Source organism: Nannospalax galili, unplaced genomic scaffold (assembly GCF_000622305.1).
Source record: "Nannospalax galili isolate Female #2095 unplaced genomic scaffold, S.galili_v1.0 scaffold85, whole genome shotgun sequence".
Lineage (NCBI taxonomy): Eukaryota > Metazoa > Chordata > Mammalia > Rodentia > Spalacidae > Nannospalax > Nannospalax galili.
The window spans coordinates 2,434,558-2,452,626 of NW_008358866.1; the positions used below are offsets into that span (position 1 = coordinate 2,434,558).

The 18,069-nt window shown below is 38.2% G+C and overlaps 1 protein-coding gene across 2 annotated transcripts in view; it reads left to right on the forward strand.

Moving 5' to 3' along the window:
• Grm3 (glutamate metabotropic receptor 3) overlaps positions 1-18,069 on the forward strand; it is a 277,529-nt gene that overhangs the window by 242,172 nt on the left and 17,288 nt on the right. Inside the window, exons 4-6 of one of the 2 annotated variants that reach the window (XM_017795451.1) lie at positions 4,703-4,756; positions 7,001-8,067; positions 12,251-12,425. In XM_017795451.1, coding sequence (XP_017650940.1) covers positions 4,703-4,756; positions 7,001-8,067; positions 12,251-12,425 — 1,296 coding nt within the window. The remainder of the gene's footprint in view (positions 1-4,702; positions 4,757-7,000; positions 8,068-12,250; positions 12,426-18,069) is intronic. The other variant, XM_008822473.2, reaches the window with a different exon arrangement.

Consider the following 18,069-nt stretch of genomic DNA (forward strand, 5'->3'; position numbering starts at 1 on the left):
GAGAGAGTGTGTTGTGATTAGAAAGCACCACGAAAAAAAAAGCCCTTTCTAAAAAAAAAAAAAAAAAAAAAAAAAAAAAAAATGAGGAGGACTAGACAGATGGCTCAGCAGTCAAGAGCACTGGCTGCTCTTGCAAAGAACCCAGCTTCCATTTCTAGCACCCACATGGTGACTAACAATAGTCTGTAATTCCAGTTCCGGGCAATCTGATGCCCTCTTCTGACATCTGCAGGCATTGCACGACACAGGTACACTTATATACATGCAGGCAATACACTCATAAAACAAAATTAATAAATAAGAAAAAATAATAGAGTGAACTAATTATACATCTTGTCACTGCATGAATGAATCTCAAATAATGTAATTTTAGCCAAACGATATTAGTACCAACTAATACTTTATGATATCATCATTTATATAAACTTTAATACCAACATAATAGCATATGGTTGTTATAACATGAATTATATCTTTCCTTCCAAAACACATATTAAATTCATAGCCTTTCTATCTCAGAATGTTACTTTATTTAAGAACAGAGCCTCAATATTATAACCAAATTAAAATGAGTTCATTAGGGTAGACTCTGATCAAATATCACTAGTGTCCATATAAAAGGGTTTGAACACAAAGACAGGGCACAGGAAGAGCATGGAGGTTCATAATTGAGTGATGGAGCTTCAAGTAAGGAGACACCAAAGAGTTCTTAAAAAGTACCCCACCTAGAAGAAAGTTTGGAAGAGACTACCCTGCAAAGCCCTCAGGAGAAACTATACCTTTTAACTCTACTTCAGACAGCTGTAAGACAATACATTTCTGTCATTTCAAGTCGCAAACTTTCTGGTGTATTTGTTATAGAAACTTTAGCATACTGATACACTGATAACAGAGGTTAAGATGGTGGCTGCCTTTGGAGAAAAGAAGGGCCAAGTGGTAGGGACAGGAACGAAAGAAAAGTGTTGCACATCCTAATAGTCATGATGCTACTTGTGTGTTTTCAGTTGTAATAATTTACTTATCTTATGTTAACATTATATTATTTCATTTCAGTAAAATGCTTTTTATAAATCTAGGCACTTATTAGTGCAAATTCTAAAGAAGTAGTATCTCTAAAACAAGAGGTCAGGAGTCTAGGGAAAAGGGTTAAAAAAAAAAAAAGCATGCTAATAGGATGAGGATGAGCCTGCATGAAGGAGGGCCCTAACAAAAGTCAGCATCGACTTTGATACCTACAGCTAAAATGAGTAAAGCAAGGTGAGTGGTCTGCAAGTTTACCCCTGGATTGGGGCTAGAGAGGATTGGAATCCCTCCATTTTACACTCACTCTTGTTTTCTTTATGTCTGATCTCTCCACTAATATTAGATTGCTACCTTCTGAATTGCCTTGAGCACTGACAGTATCGGCAATACTGTACAAAATCCAGAGAGAAGCCTGTGACCCCCCCACCCCCTGGCCCCGAAGCATCACCCTGCTAACTCTTCAGGAGAACTGAGAGTCTCTTTCAAAAGTTCCTCCTCCTCCAGCACCTTTTCCCAAGCACTCTCTTTCACTGTGAGTGTTAAGTTCTTGTTGAGCATTTCCCACATGCAAGACTGAGAACAAGAAAAAAGCAGCACTAGGCCCCAGCTGCTGCACTCAGTTGACAGCTATGAGAACTGCCTCAACAATTCTGCTCCTCCTGGGTTGGTAAATTCCTTCTAGCCAGGGATTCACTCTTACTGTTTCCAATCTTCTCGTTCCATGTTGTTGGTAAAAGACATTGTCACCTCTGGCCTAAAGAATTTGGCTTCTTAACTTCTGACCTCTGCCATGGAATGTGGAGAAGGATGGCACTTTCTGAATTCTTCTTACGTTTATGGTCATAGCCACTTTAGTGAGGCTCCAGTTCTAAAATCAAAGCCATGCTACTGTTGGTAGCTTTCTGCAATCTTCATTAGTATTTACCAATGTGAGCCTGGGCAGTGGAGGTGAAGTTGCCTTTACTAAAGTCCTGATAAGAGCCATGTTATTGTCTTACCTTAATTGGACTACTGAGAGAGAGAAAAAAAAAGAACCAATTTAATTTTCTACTACCATTGCCCTATGATATTTCTAAGGAATAGACTTGACTCATCTCAACCAAATGGGTCCTAGGAGGGCTGGTCATCTTGGTATTAAACCTGAACCTGGGGTCAGTACTAATTGGATAATAACCTATGCTAAAAACCACAGTCTTGACCTGAGACCAGATCAAGCTGTGTCTGAAAATGAGGACTTGATTTTTGCAGCATTAGAGGAGGAAGGGACTAGAAATTGGGTTTTGAAGACAACTGTGAGGCTTTTTAAAAATTATTCTATCTTTCTGTTTGTCACTCTTTCCCCCATAGTCTGGGTTCTTTCAGGCTGTTGCAGTATCAATGGAAGGTGAAGTGATTTATTTTTTTTCATGTTGAATGGTACTTACTCCCCTGGTGAGATCCAACTTGAGAAATATCAATCTCTCTAGAGTTTTCCCACACTAAAGAACTATGCAATTGATTGCTAGAGAATCGTGGTTCACTGGGTCCTAACTATCTCCCTAGTGAGTCATTTGACCTGGAGACAACTCTAAATGCATCAGGAAGATAACAGATCAATACACATGGGCTTTAGCTGCTCTGCCACTTGAAGTCACGCCACCAGTGCTCAAGAGCTTGCATTCTGTATCTGCTTGTCACTACCTCACCCACCGTAGTATTTGGAATCATGGTTCAAAGACAGGTAGAATATGTGTCATATGTGGTTCATCTTTTTCTCTAGGATCTCCTTTTATTCTTTTTCATGCTGGTACTGTCACAGCACTCTATATTCTAAATGAAGAATCAGGGCAATTCTGACAATGGATTTTTGTTAGGATTTGTAACATATTCATTGAAGGATCTTAATGTGATTTGTGTATTTAAAGGATTTAGATATTGGACTGTGTTTTTCTTGTATATAGTCTAACAAATTTAGTAAAAGGTAAGCATTTATATTTTTATTGAATTTTTGTGTGTTCCATACACAACATCTTAATCATCTTTATACCCTGCTCCCCATTGGCACCTTCCCATAGCCCCCTCCCCACTGCGTTTCATGCATTCTGTCATTTATGCTAAGGCCTATCAAGTCAAGTTAGCATCTTGTCCAAGAACCCACACCCTGCAGATTTTTATCCTCTATGCTGTGGCCATTTGTGGCCTTTTGTGTTCATTGCCCTCTGTTGCATGAGGGAGCTTCACTGGGGAGAGTTGAGAGATGCATTAGTATTCTCTCTATCCCTTTTCCACTATGTTCTATGAGCCTTAGGTGTAGAGGTTCCACTGTAGATGTGTCACTTAGAGTTGGGCATTTCACAGACACTTAATATTCTTACAGGCAAGTATGCCAGTCACCACTCATCAAAGAAGCTTCTTTTGCAACAGGTAGCAACTTACCACAGAGTGAAAGGTAAATTTTTATTAAGAAACAAATTCTAGGAACTGGGGAGATGGCTTAGTCAGTACTTCCTGAGCAAACATAAGGACCTGAGTTGAATTCTCCTGAACATACATTAAACAAAGCAGGTGTGGCGAAGCACACCTGTAATCTCAGAGTTCTAATACCAGTGCTAGGGAGGCAGACAGAAGCATCCCTGGGCCCACTGGCTCCAGGTTCCACAAGAGACCCTATCCTAGCAAGTAAGGTGGAGAGATATTGAGGAACATACCAATGTTGACTTCCCACCTTCACAAAGGCACATGCACATACACAAATGTGTATACAAACATACATGCACATTCAGGCACACAAAAAATTCCACTGAAAGTATTGGTGTAGCTACTTGTGGCCAGAGGACAGTCATTCTAGAGGTCCTCCACCAATGTACAGAAAACAAAATGGAGCTGATCATTTTGCTCTCCTCACTCCCATACACCATAGTTGAACAAACATTTTGTTCATACATAACAATGTGACTTTGCCAGATGTGGTAGCACACACCTTTAATTTCAGCACTCAGGATGATGAAGCAAATGGATCTCTGTGAGTTTCAGGACAGTCTGGTCTAAATAGTAAGTCCTAGGTCAGCAAGAGCTACATAATGGGACCTGTATCAAAAATAAGGTAATAAAGTGATTTTAGGGGCTTTTATCCTAATATGTCCATACCATTTAAGATAGAAAATGTCCTCATTTCACAGTTGTATAATATTTTATTTATTATTAATGATTCCAGTTGATGAATGATTGAGTGATTTCCAAGTTTTTCTGTTACAAACAAATCCTTCAGTAAACAACATTATAAAACATATCTTTCACACATAGGCAAAATTACCTGTAGATGGTATCCTACCAATTAAAACTGCTAAGTCAAAACTTGGATGCACCTGTAATTTTGAAAAAAATGACATTTTTCTGTCTTTCAGAAGTGTGCTAATTTAAACACCTGAAAGTAGAATCAGAGATTTTTTGCTTCACTACAGCCTCATCAGCAAAGCATGTTACAAACGAAAAATAATTTTATTGTGTGTATAGGTTTCCTATTGCTACTAAAACAAATGGCCACAAAATTGGTGATTTAAAGCCACATAATTTTATTTTCTAATAGTTCTGGAGGTTAGAAGTCCAAATGAATCCCATTGATTAAAAAGTAATGTGTTGGCAATGCTGCATTCCTTCCTGAAAGTCCCAGGAGAAACATATACTTTCTTTCCTTTTCCAGCTTCTATTGACCACCTATGTTGGCAGCTTCTTTCCATCTTCAAAGCCGACAGTGGTGAGCCTCATCTTCTATATCCATCACTCAGACACTGACACTTCTGCCCCTTCTTCAACATTACGGACTTGTGTTAATAGCACTGGGCTTACCCACATAAAGCAAGGTAGTCTTCTTATGTCAGCTGAGAGAAACCTTAATTCCAACTTTAATTCCTCTTTGCTGCCTGACATAACATTTTGAGCTTTTTGGCAATTAGGCTGTGAATATCTTTGAAGGACTGTTATTTTTGTCTTTGGAATTTTGCATTTTTCTCTATTGGATTTTCTTTATGGAAAACCAGAACTCCTGAGGAACCATCCACCTTGGTTTTAAGAAAGATTCTCTCACTGAGACCTTGGTGCTCACTCACTCAGCTTTGCTGGCTGGCCAGAGAGCCCCAGGGATCCTCCTACCTTGACCACTCCAGCACTGGGATTACAAGTACTACCACCATGCCCAGCTTTTTATGTGGGTACTGGGTCTTGAACTCAAGTCCTTCTGCTCATGAAGCAAGTACTTTACCAACTGAGCTACCTCCCCAGCTCCTGTTATTTGGAACTTAAAAATTTTCCATATTATTACATTTTAGTTCTCTCAGTAGCTTTAAAAAAAAGACTTCCTACTCTGATATTAATATGTTCTGTTTGTTTTATTTGGGATCTTTTATGGTTTTGTTTTTTCATATACAAAACTTTGATCCTTCTAGAATTTATTCGGGCATAAGTTATGAGATATAGGCTCAAAATTCTTAAGTTGATTAAGCAGTTACCTACCTAACATTGTGTATGAAATATATTCTCTTGTTTAAGGTGCTATCTTTAGCATATACAACTTTCTAGAATGTACTAGGTCTAGTAATGGATATCTTATTCTACTCTCTTGGTTTCACCACATACTCATGGGTACCATGCTAGTAATCCCACCATAATGGTGTGTGACTGTTCATCACTTAGACAGCTGAGCTGTTCTTCTCCTAAGGAAAGAGGAAAGACTGGTAGTGTGAAATAGTAAGCTCACAGCATCCTAGAATGGGTGGCATAAAAATAAAAGATCACATAGTCACAGGCTGAGCCTGGTGCCAAATGAAATTCACATTGCAGCTGCATCTTGAAGACCGTTACATAGTAAATACCACAGAGAGCATCAGTAGTGAGGAGGTGAGCAAGCCAGGTAAAAAGGGGCCACACTGAGTAAAACTTCCCCTTTTAGTTCATGGTGTCTCTCTCTGGAGCTGTTACTTGAGTGTACTATTTCTATGGTACTTAATAAATGCAAAACAAGATGTAAAAAGAATAAACTGTACTGAAGGAGCTTTAAAGAAATATTGTTTGAAGTGACAGACACTGGCAAGGGGAGATGATGGCTGTAAGTGGAAGAAAGGCAGAAGCTCAGATGCTCAGAGACCAGCTGCTTTTGGGGACGTTCAGGAGATGTAGAAAATGGAGTGGGTTAGAAACAGACTATTTTCTAAGAACTCTCCCCCGCACAGACACTTAGAAACAAACATCAAAACACACTTGCTGATATACTACATATGGTGGTGCCTGTACAATATCTAGCCAACCATAGCAGCATGTAACTGTAACCCCAGCATTCAAAATGCTGAGACAGGAGGATTTCTCAGAGTTTGAGGCTAGCCTGAGCTACATACCAAAACTATATGTCAAAATCCAAGCAAAAATTATGGAAGGACTATAAGCAGATTTCAAGTTTTTTCTTTGTGAATCATCTGAAATGATTAAAAGGTATGTATCATACATATATATTGAGAAATCCTTATTTTAAGAAGAAAATTTCTTCCTGTTAATTTTATATTGTCATGGAAATACAATAGTAAATATTTTAGTGGTTATGCATAAATAAATATAGAATGAGACATAAAGTTCTGCCCAATTCTTGTTGTAAAGCTTTCAAGAAAATAACATTTCACACTACACAGGATATAACTACAAGTTTGCCAGTGCTTTTCTGTTACATAATAAGCTCCTTTGAAGGCAGCACTGTATTATGTTCATTATTATCCCTGGCACTTGGCACCATTAGACACTCAGCAATGTAAAGTGAGTGAATTTATGAATGCTTAAGTACTCTGGCCGCTTTTGATGTGCAGCTTGCAATGGTAACTGATAAATTATGTCAGCCTTGGTATCCCCATCCCATCACTTCAGTTCTGCTAAGTGTATGGCGTACAGTAATTGACTGATCACGTATGAGACACCTAAACAAGTGTTCTTTTCTTTTCTTTCGTTCTGAATATCAAAGCACCATTCAACCCAAATAAAGGAGCAGACAGCATCGTGAAGTTTGACACCTTCGGAGATGGGATGGGAAGATACAACGTGTTCAACTTCCAATACATAGGTGGAAAGTATTCCTACTTGAAGGTTGGCCACTGGGCAGAAACTTTATCTCTAGATGTGGACTCTATCCACTGGTCCCGGAACTCAGTCCCCACATCCCAGTGCAGTGATCCCTGTGCCCCCAATGAAATGAAAAACATGCAGCCAGGGGATGTCTGTTGCTGGATCTGCATCCCCTGTGAGCCCTACGAATACCTGGCTGATGAGTTCACCTGTATGGATTGTGGGCCCGGCCAGTGGCCCACTGCAGACCTATCTGGGTGTTTCAACCTTCCTGAGGACTACATCAAGTGGGAAGATGCCTGGGCCATTGGCCCAGTCACCATTGCCTGCCTGGGTTTTATGTGTACTTGCATGGTTATTACTGTTTTTATCAAGCACAATAACACACCCTTGGTCAAAGCATCAGGCCGAGAACTCTGCTACATCTTGTTGTTTGGGGTTGGCCTGTCCTACTGCATGACATTCTTCTTCATTGCTAAGCCATCACCTGTCATCTGTGCATTGCGCCGACTTGGGCTGGGGACCTCCTTTGCCATCTGTTATTCAGCCCTGCTGACCAAGACAAACTGCATCGCTCGCATCTTCGATGGGGTCAAGAATGGAGCTCAGAGGCCAAAATTCATCAGCCCCAGTTCTCAGGTTTTTATCTGCCTGGGTCTGATCCTGGTACAAATTGTGATGGTGTCTGTGTGGCTCATTCTGGAGGCCCCAGGCACCAGAAGGTATACCCTTCCAGAGAAGAGGGAAACAGTCATCCTCAAGTGCAATGTCAAAGATTCCAGCATGTTGATCTCACTTACCTACGATGTGATCCTAGTGATCTTATGCACTGTGTATGCCTTCAAAACAAGGAAGTGCCCAGAAAATTTCAACGAAGCCAAGTTCATAGGCTTTACCATGTACACCACCTGCATCATCTGGTTGGCATTCCTGCCAATATTTTATGTGACATCAAGTGACTACAGAGTAAGTCTTTGATTGGTTTCTTCTTTTCCTTGATTTGACTGATTTCTTCTTTCCTTTGTTCTTTTAATCTATCAGTATTTTTTTGGGTGGGATTTAGGATAGACTCCTTTGATTTTACCTCAGGAATGAATCAAATAATTAGAAATGCCATGATTAACCTCAATATGATATGGGAAAATTAATTAAGTATGCTTTAATAACATTTAATTAGTACCTAACTTGTTCAGAACACTGTACTAGGCCCAGAGGGGTAAATATAACTGTGAAGGTCATTCAAGCAGTTAATAACCTAGTGATTAATAAAATGTCATACACATAAAAACATTAAATTTAAAAATCAATTGACAAGAAAATAAGACTTAATCACTAAAAAATTCTAATGAGAATACTTGAAATTAGACACAAGAGGACTTTTCTACAATAGATGCATCTATAAATTAAAATACTCTTGTAGCATTAAGCCAGGATCAGAGTAAAGATCTAAAACTTTAATTCACGCTTTATTACCTCCCTAAAATGTACCAAAATACACAATAATTTACTATAGCTTTTCTAAACCTTTAGTTGTATATACAAACATACTGTGTATAATTGAGAAAAAGAAATCATATGGGAAAATGTCATCATTTCATCACAATTTCCCAAAGCGTTGAGCCATCCATCAATTATTTTGACATTAGTAATTCTTTCTGACTATAACATCTTACAGTGAGTAATAAGATATTTTTCCTTTTGCTGGCAACTGGTTTTCATTCTCAGTATTTCTTAGGTCATCATATATGAAAGTTTTTCAGAGCCCTATTTCTTTGTTATAGTATGATTTCACAAAATGAAGTAATTTGATAATTACTTTGGTTTGTCAGTAATCATATTACCAAAACTCTAGAAAACTGGTTCTCAAAAAGGAGACACAGCAAATATCAAACCCTAGGTAGGAAGAAAAACGTTCAAGATTCCTATGGCACATCATGGTGACTAGAGTTAATGTCACTGAGAATCACTGAAAAGTTATATTTTAGTTGTTCTCCCCACAAAAGTATATGAGGAAATATGTATGCTAATTAATTTGTTTTAGCCTTCTACAATGCATTCATATTTCAAAATATGTCTGTAATTTCTACTAGTTAAAACAATGTTTCAAAAAGAAAAAAATACTTTAAAGCATAGGATCAAGAGACTGACAAAGAGTACTATATCTAATTTAAGTTATTCACAGCCATGTGTCTGAAACCTATGGATTGAATTAGGTAAAAAAAAAAAAAAAACAATAAAAATGAAGAACATAAGTTCAATGTCAGAGTAATGCTCAGGCATTTTAAGATGACCTCTACAAGTATTTAAAATCTTTATGGTGAGTCAATATCAGACCTGGATTGGCAAAATCAAAGAGCAGAATATATTAACTGTAAGAGAGTTTGAACTTTTAGAGTTGGGGGATTAAAATGGAGAAGTTAATGATTTTAGTGTTCCTCTCTCCATCTGTGGTCTTTATGTATATACTCAGTCATAGATCTGCAGGTACAACTGATTTTGTTCTTAGGAAGCCACTCATAGTGAACATGATTTAAAGTATTGGAAATGCAAAATAGTTACAATGATAATTATTTTGCTCTAGATATAGGCTTTTCAACTACATATTCTCAAAAGAGCTTCTGCTTTAAAAGTAAAGCTGAAAATAAACATAAATAGCATTATAAAATGTAATTTCCTTGAACATGTTAGCGTCTATTTCACATGCACAAAAAATGAGTTTTCCCCTTGCATGATAGCAATACAGTAGAGCAACTGACTACATTGAACTGCTGACGATCCCAGCAATTATAGAATGGGACAAGGAAGGGTGGCAGTTATGAAAGGAGCTTTTTAAGTTCCATGCCAATCACACTAAGGTCTTCTTATTAGTAATATCCACCTTAAATTTACAAAGGAAATGAGAAAGGTAGACTAATACCTCCAATGGTGTTTTTCAAATTTTACATATTATATCAATGGAGCAGCATTTGAAAATATTAAGTCTGGAACACAGCTCCAGTGGCTGTTTTAATTGGCCTCATCTGTGACTTGAACATCAGGATTTTTCAAAGCTCTGTGTGACTCTAATTTGTAGCCAAGACTGACAACCACAGCCTAAATGAGTCATGTGGTCTTCTTTTCCCATGGATAAGTTTAATCTGGCCTCAACTATTCTGAAATGTTTGTAAAAATTAGATATAATTGAGAAATTTTACATAAATATGCAGATTCTTGGCATTATTTTTTAACAAAGGAATATATGTGGGCTCAAATTCCTACCTAGAGCAATGAGTGAACTCTGGGTAGAGCTCCCCTCAGGGCAGAGTGCTCTCCTCCAGGTGCCCACATCCATCCATCCTGTAGTTACACCTGACTCACTACACTCAAGGACTTTCAAAGATCCTGTGAACATCTGTACCTGGGATCCTTGTTCTCAATGTCCAAACAAGACTACTATTAAAATTTTCCCAGTAAAAACCACGTGGTTCATACAAAATCAGCAACATTAGAAAAGTACTCCAAAATTTAAGGGCAGATGGAAAGAATTTGGGCACCAAACAAACATTCAAAGCTCAGTACCTTTGACACCCATGGTAAGCTATAAAATAATTATACATATAAAACATGATTTCAGGACTGAAGAGATGGCTCCACCGTTAAGAGCACTGGCTGCTTGTGCTGAGGGCCCAGGTTCAATTCCCAGCACCCCATGGTGGCAAACAACCATCTGTGACTCCAGATACAGGCATTGCACATCATGGGTGCACTTACATACATGCAAGCAATACACTCATACACATAACACAAAAATAACAAATAAAAATTGTAAAACATTATTTCAGTCTTTGAAAGGTTTATATACCAGCTTTGGGGGAACACATCAAGCATGATAGAATTTGAAACAAACACAGATAGTTTATAATTAAATTAGTGGCAGAGATTAGGCTTTCTATGTATTTCAAAATAAAAGAGATTAAAAAAATTGGTCTTTCTAAGAATACTTGTTGAAGACATAGGATTTGACTATGCATTGCCTCACATCAGTGGCAATAGCCAGAGCGCAGGCATTTGCAGCAGTCTCTTCTCCAGGTCTCACACAGGGGTATGCTCTTGCACTCGATGTAGACTCTATCTCTGTCCTCTAAAGTTCTTTTCTTTATGGATATCCATGAAAAGCAAGTTCAGAACATAAGCAATTATAACCTTAGCTTACTAGATATATAGAAACATGAAACCCACACAGAATTACCTCCCAGTGGAACTTAATATTGGATTGGATTGACTGAGTGTGAGGGCAGTGGAAAAAAAATCAAAGATGACTCCCAGGTTTTCCATTAAGTAATATTTGATTTCATGTTCGTCATTTATTCCTATTAAATATTAAACAATATGAGAAGATGACAGATAAATATGTAAATCTGGAAGCACAGAGAACAGGTTTAAACTAGTAAATATTCAGGTACAAACAATATAGCAGGCCTTTAAGTCAAAAGAACTTAATGACATAAGGGGAGAGAGTCTAAAACTGACCTCTAGAACACTTCAAACATTAAAGTACAGGTAGAAGAGCTCATTAAAACAAGAACAATCAACCACTGACGGAAGGATGATTCTAGAAAGCCCAAAGAAAGGAAGTGATAAATTATGTCAAATGTTGCTATGAGTCCGAGGAAGATAAAGGCAAGGGCAAGGGAACTGGTAGTATACAAATAATTAGAACATAGAGTTGTAGATAAATACAGACTCAATCATGTGACTTACTGAAGGAACTGGACATGTGATCTCTGAACAAGCCAAGTTTATTGATTACACCATCAGCAATAAGCCCCTTCATCATTGAATATTTATGTTTTACTAATCCTCAATGGTTCTGCATAAATATCTTTATAAAAATATAAAGAAAACAAAACAAGAAAATCTATGTGAAGTCTTGGCAAGCATTCAGGAGCAACCCACACAAATCATGCTTGCTTCAAAATCCTAAACACTGTTTTCATGAGTATCCCCAACACAGAAGACCCAATATAATTAGCACATTGATTTAGCTAGAATAAGAACAGAGTAATGACTCGTTCTAGTTTTCTTAGTTTGGTCTCATTCCAGTCTTCTCTTTAGTTGACTATGTGACTGAATTTATAGCTGGACACTTACTAGCCAATGTTTCTTGTAGGTACAGACAACAACCATGTGCATCTCCGTTAGCTTGAGTGGTTTTGTGGTCTTGGGCTGTTTGTTTGCACCCAAGGTACACATCGTCCTGTTCCAACCCCAGAAGAATGTGGTCACACACAGACTGCACCTCAACAGGTTCAGTGTCAGCGCAACTGCAACCACATATTCCCAATGTAAGTATGGAAATCAAAGCTGATTCATTCACACATTGCATCACAGTGGGAGGCAGGGGAACATAATGGCAGGGGCGCAAAAAGCATGTCCCCATATGCAATCGCAGTCCAATTTTAATACATTCTAATTCACACAGTATCTGTGTCAGGCTGTGATACGTGCTGAGGATACAGAACAGAGCAGAAGTGTCAACATTTCTGTTGGGGCACTAGGTGGAGTGTAGCAGGGAAAAGGCATTCAGTCACTAACTACAATGAAGCTTTTTAATCAGATTGTGTAATCATATGGAATTCTAATCTTGTTGCAGTAATTCCCTGGGTTACTTTAAACAAACCACCCTTGTAACTTCCTGCCTCACTTTACCCATTGAACTAGAGGGCCAGTGTCCTATAAAGAATGTTCAATGTCACACAATGCTGAGGGTGTTTCATGAAAAAAAGAAAAGGAAAAGATAATGAAATCATTAGGAGAGGCTACCTACTAAAAACCAGTCACTTCTAAATTTCAGAGCACTCCCTTTACCATGTACACTTAGGAGTCTGAGGATCTTCTCAGCAAAGACACCTGTCTATTCCCTTTGTGTTCAACCACAGTAAACTCCTGTGAAACATGGCTGCAAAAATGCTGGAATAGATCTTTCTGTTTTGTTGACACAGTGTTTTCCAGCTGAGATCAGCTAGGAGACCAAGATTGTAGTATTCTCCCCAGACCAAAGTTCTCTCTCCCCTACTGGCCTGCTAATGTCTGAAACACTGTCTTTCCAGAATACATGATTTAATTCTTTTGAGTTTTCTAAAGCACAAATGTTCCCAAGGGGGACAGTCTTTTAAGCCATGTTCAGTTAATTTGTGGAGCACAGTAGGAGAAATTCACTGACAGAGGGTTGAAAGAGAGGAAGGGGAACAGAGCCACAAGGGGGAAGGGAAGACTAGAAGTGACAGAGATGAATGACTGCTTCACAATTGTGCCTCTAGTCGATTAGAAAGGATACTTCAAAATAGCTTAGCATCACAGGGTGAGCAACTGCATTAGTGCCCCAGTTTCTTCAACAAAGTACAGAATTTAACAGGGCAACCTTTTGCCCTACAGAGCAAAGACTGACAGGTTCTGAGCACGTGTTCAGTGATGCACTACATATACCTCAGCTCCTCAGTCCTGAACTGCCAGCTGTTGTGACGTAGGGATTTACACTCTTTCCACTAAATTCCCAGGTTTCACAATGGTTGAAGTCAAACCTGTAAAACAGAGAAACATGCTTATTTCTTAACTAAACAAATCTCTTCATTAGCACCTAATTGTTACAGCAAGCTAGTTCAGACAATAAATATAATTCACAGAAACTATCATTTATTGTTTTCTATATGATGGGTATTGAGTTAAATACCTTGTGTGGACATGTGTGCTGTACATTTTATTTAATGGTCACCATTCATTATAAGGTAAAGAAACCTGAAGATGGTCACATGTTTTAAAAGTGACTAAATCAGAACCCAGCACCAGTACCTCGGAGTCAAAGCCAGTGCACCTAATCACAGCACCATGCTGCTTTTCCCAGAAAGCTTGCTGGGAGTGTGCCCATGATGCTAGGTGCTTGGTAGGCTTTATGGAGAAAACAGAAGGAAGTTCACCCTAGTCTGAACTGGAGGAGTTTCCAGCTCTGTTGGTACATCAAAGCTCTTGGTTATTATTAGAACTTACCACAGTCTTTAAGTCTGTCACAGACATTTTTAGACCAGGCGTCAGTAATGCAGAAATGGCAGCATATTCCAATACATATGCTTGGAATCATTAAATCCTGAAAGAAATACTGGGCACTTTATCCAGTCAAATCTCTCTTTAGAAATTCTGAAATATCCATTACACAAAAACAATGTGCTAGGGCTGTACTGGATCTGCTACTGTTGTATATGCTAATCTGATAATGACTCAATTAGTACTTCAAGGTAGGAATCTACCCAATATAGCATATTTGGGATATTTTGTCTAAATTCAGACATCTTTGTTTCAACAGTACAACCCCAATTAATTTATCCAAATCAATGAAGCAGTACTGTGTAACAAAATTAAGCATTTATACAATAGGCATTTCAAAATACATAAATACCAAGTACACTAGTTTGATATTTATAATTCTGTATTTAAATATTTTTATATTTGAAGATTCAGTTTATTCCCATAATATCAGATATTACAGGTTCTATTTTGTAGCCAAGAAAACTGAGAAGTGAAGTTACTTCTTAAGAATGAATCTATGATTCAAGAGTCAGGAGTTGACCTTGGATCTTCAGACTTGCAGTTAAAATATTTCCCATTTTAATAAATGGGAGCTGTTGCCATGAAATTCACTCATTCATTAAATTCTCAATAGCTACTCTATACCAGTGATCTCTCTAAGTACCAAGTAGAATCAATAAGAAGTAGGACAGGGTCCAGACCCCATGAAGTTTAGTGTTTAGGGCAGTGTTTTGATACTGTAGAATGTGCAACCCGTTAATAGGTGAGGGAATGTATTTAGTGTGTTTCAAAAAAAATAGAATACAAAATTTTATGGTACATTAATGCAATAGAGGCAAGTCAAGAAGGACAAACCATGAAGAGTTGTGTGCATATACCAGGTAGGATGTACTTCTTAACCCTGAATTGCTATCGAAGTTTGAAAGTCACAGATTTATGAGACCCGGTTCTGTATGGGAGCATGCTACTAGCCTACTATGGCTTAAGAATTTAAGCCACACATGTATTATTTCAATGTCCATTTCCTCCATTATGAACTCAGTTTAGTTTATATCCATTTCCCACCCAAATACTGGGAAGTATATTGTTTTATAAAAGAAGAAAAATCCTTAAGCTACTTCAGAGTCGATTAGGTAAAGCACATATTTTACTTAGATTGTGCATAGAGTCATCAGTTTTGAATTCTCAAATTCAATCAACTGCAAGTCAAAAATATTTGGGAAAAAGCATAAAACTTATAAATATATGCAGGCTATTTTTCTAGCCATTATTCCCTAAACAACATAGCATAACAACTATGTGTATTAAATTAAGTATAAGTAATCTAGAGATGATGCAAAGTGTATGGGAAATGTGTAGGTTACAGACAAACATCACTTTGCATAAAGTCAGATTTTGGTAGTGGGGCTGGGAATCCTGGAACCAGTCCTGCATAGGCAACAAGGGGAAAATGTAACTTTTGTTCTTCTAGTAAGTGTCATACTGACAATTTATTCCACGGATGATTGCTATTGATACTGCTGCTGATTTTGGACTTTCTCAAGAAAGAAATACATTGTGTAGAGATGAGAGTAAGATAGGCTAGCAGCAGGATTGCCCCCTCTCCCTTCTGCATTTAATTATTTATTCCTACATGGAAAACGTTCATCACCTGAATAGCTTAAGACAACTCCTCTATTGTTTCTTGTGGTCTTGTGGATCAGGAATTCCATCAGGCCTTTGCTGGGCAGTTCATCTGCTTCATGATGCCTTGCTTGGTGTACACCCATGATGTTCCTGCTGAGATTGAGCGGATCTGGAAGACCCATTCTAGCCTTATACCTGGGCTCAGCATCCTCCTCTGGGCTCCCAGAGAGCATGCTCCATTAAAAAAGGAAGCTGGGAAACTGACGCAGGATGCCATTACCTATATTTATTCAAAGTTAAAGTACAACTGGACCAGATTCAAGAGGAGGGACTTAAGGAATCAGTGGTCATTCTTATTATATTCCACCCTCCGAATGCTAAATCAACCTGGTGCTGCATTCTTTTCAGGGATTACAGTTGCTGGAAGGTGCAGCACAATTCATTTCTGCTTTGTTCTTTGGCAAGATAGCAGCAAATTGGAACCTAGGTCAGCCTCTACCCAGCAGTGAAAGTGGGTAATAGCAGAAAACTCTGGGTTCTTTTTTTTTTTCTTAGAAGAAGCATTTCATTACAACAGCATTGACATATTCAATAACAATTTTCTGAGCTAAGATGGATCTTTTTCAAAATTGGCTGTAAATTTTTAGGTTTACAGTGGAATTGTTACAGTTACACAATATTTTACGCAGTATAAACCCTATAAGACATAAAATTAAATCAGGTTTTAACCTTTAAAATCTTTTTTTTTTTCTTAGAAGAAGCATTTCATTACAACAGCATTGACATATTCAATAACAATTTTCTGAGCTAAGATGGATCTTTTTCAAAATTGGCTGTAAATTTTTAGGTTTACAGTGGAATTGTTACAGTTACACAATATTTTACGCAGTATAAACCCTATAAGACATAAAATTAAATCAGGTTTTAACCTTTAAAAAAAGATCTCCATTTCATTATTCATTATTATGTTTCATACAGAAAAATTCATTTTTAATGCTACTAACACTTAGATGTTTGCACATACGTCTCTAATCTCTATGTATCTGATTACTACTAGCCACAGTCAGTTACACACGGATCCTTGGCACATGAGTATGCATATAAAGTCATCAGATAGATTTCATTGGTAATGTTTGTCACCTCTACTAATTAACATGAAGTAAAATTATATGCTTCTTCCTCAAATGTAACTCATTTTTTAATTTGTTGATTATTTTGTGTGTATTTCATACAGAATGTCCCAAACAATCTTATTCATCTATATACTCACTTCCCAAATGCCATCTTCCCATAGCCTACCCCGTGGACCACTGGAGCCCAATATACTCTTGCATCCCTGTTACTGTCCACAGCGTTTTCAGTGCCCAAAACCATTCCCCAGTGCTTGTCCATCCACTGAATCTAGTCAGCCTATCTAGAGATACTTGTTTTAGGAAGATGAGCTCTTCCTCATCTAGAAGCAATCAGTTGCCAACATTCCTTTAGATAAGATTGGGGTCTGCTGTTAATTTCCCAAATTCTATGCTGTGTCACTGTCTTCTGTGTTGTCGGCACCCCCGGCCATTCCCCACTACTTGTCCTTCTGGTGAATCTATTCAGCCTATCTAGAGGTCTTTGTTTTAGGAGGGTCAGCTGTTTCTCATCTAGTGGTATTCAGTTGTCAATATTCCTTTGGATAAGATTGGGGTCTGCTGTTCATTTTCCCAGTTCTATGCTGGGTTACTATCTGGGAATCCCTTTGGCCACCCTGGCCAACAACTCAGAAAGAGGTATCGCCTGTCTGGCATTGTTGCTTGCTATGTATCCTTTAGCTATACATATGGTCTCTTATGAAATTATATTGGCCCCTATAATCCTTAGTTATACTTTCCTTTTGGGTGTTTAAGGCCACACAGTTGGTCCAGATAAACAAATTTATTTTTACTCTTAAGGTTGTTTAAGGATCTGTTCCTCAGGGGTCACATGGGCTTCGGAGGAGCCCCTGGCTCCTTTCTTTTACCAGTTCCACCTATATGAAGATAAGTTAAATGTCCTGCTCGACCATGGTTGGCTTCGCTTGGAAGCATGGAGGGAATGATTCCTCTGTGTTGACCCTCCTCTTTATAGACAAGACACCAGTTCAAATCCATCTGGTGGGGTCTCCTTGGCCTCCTTGATCAAGAGGACAGATGACCCACCAACATTTCAGGACATTTTGCGAGCTGCTCATAGTCCCTGGGAACTAATCGACCTAGGAGGGCAGGGAGCAAAAAGTGTCCTTTGTATCCCTCTGACCCAATTAGC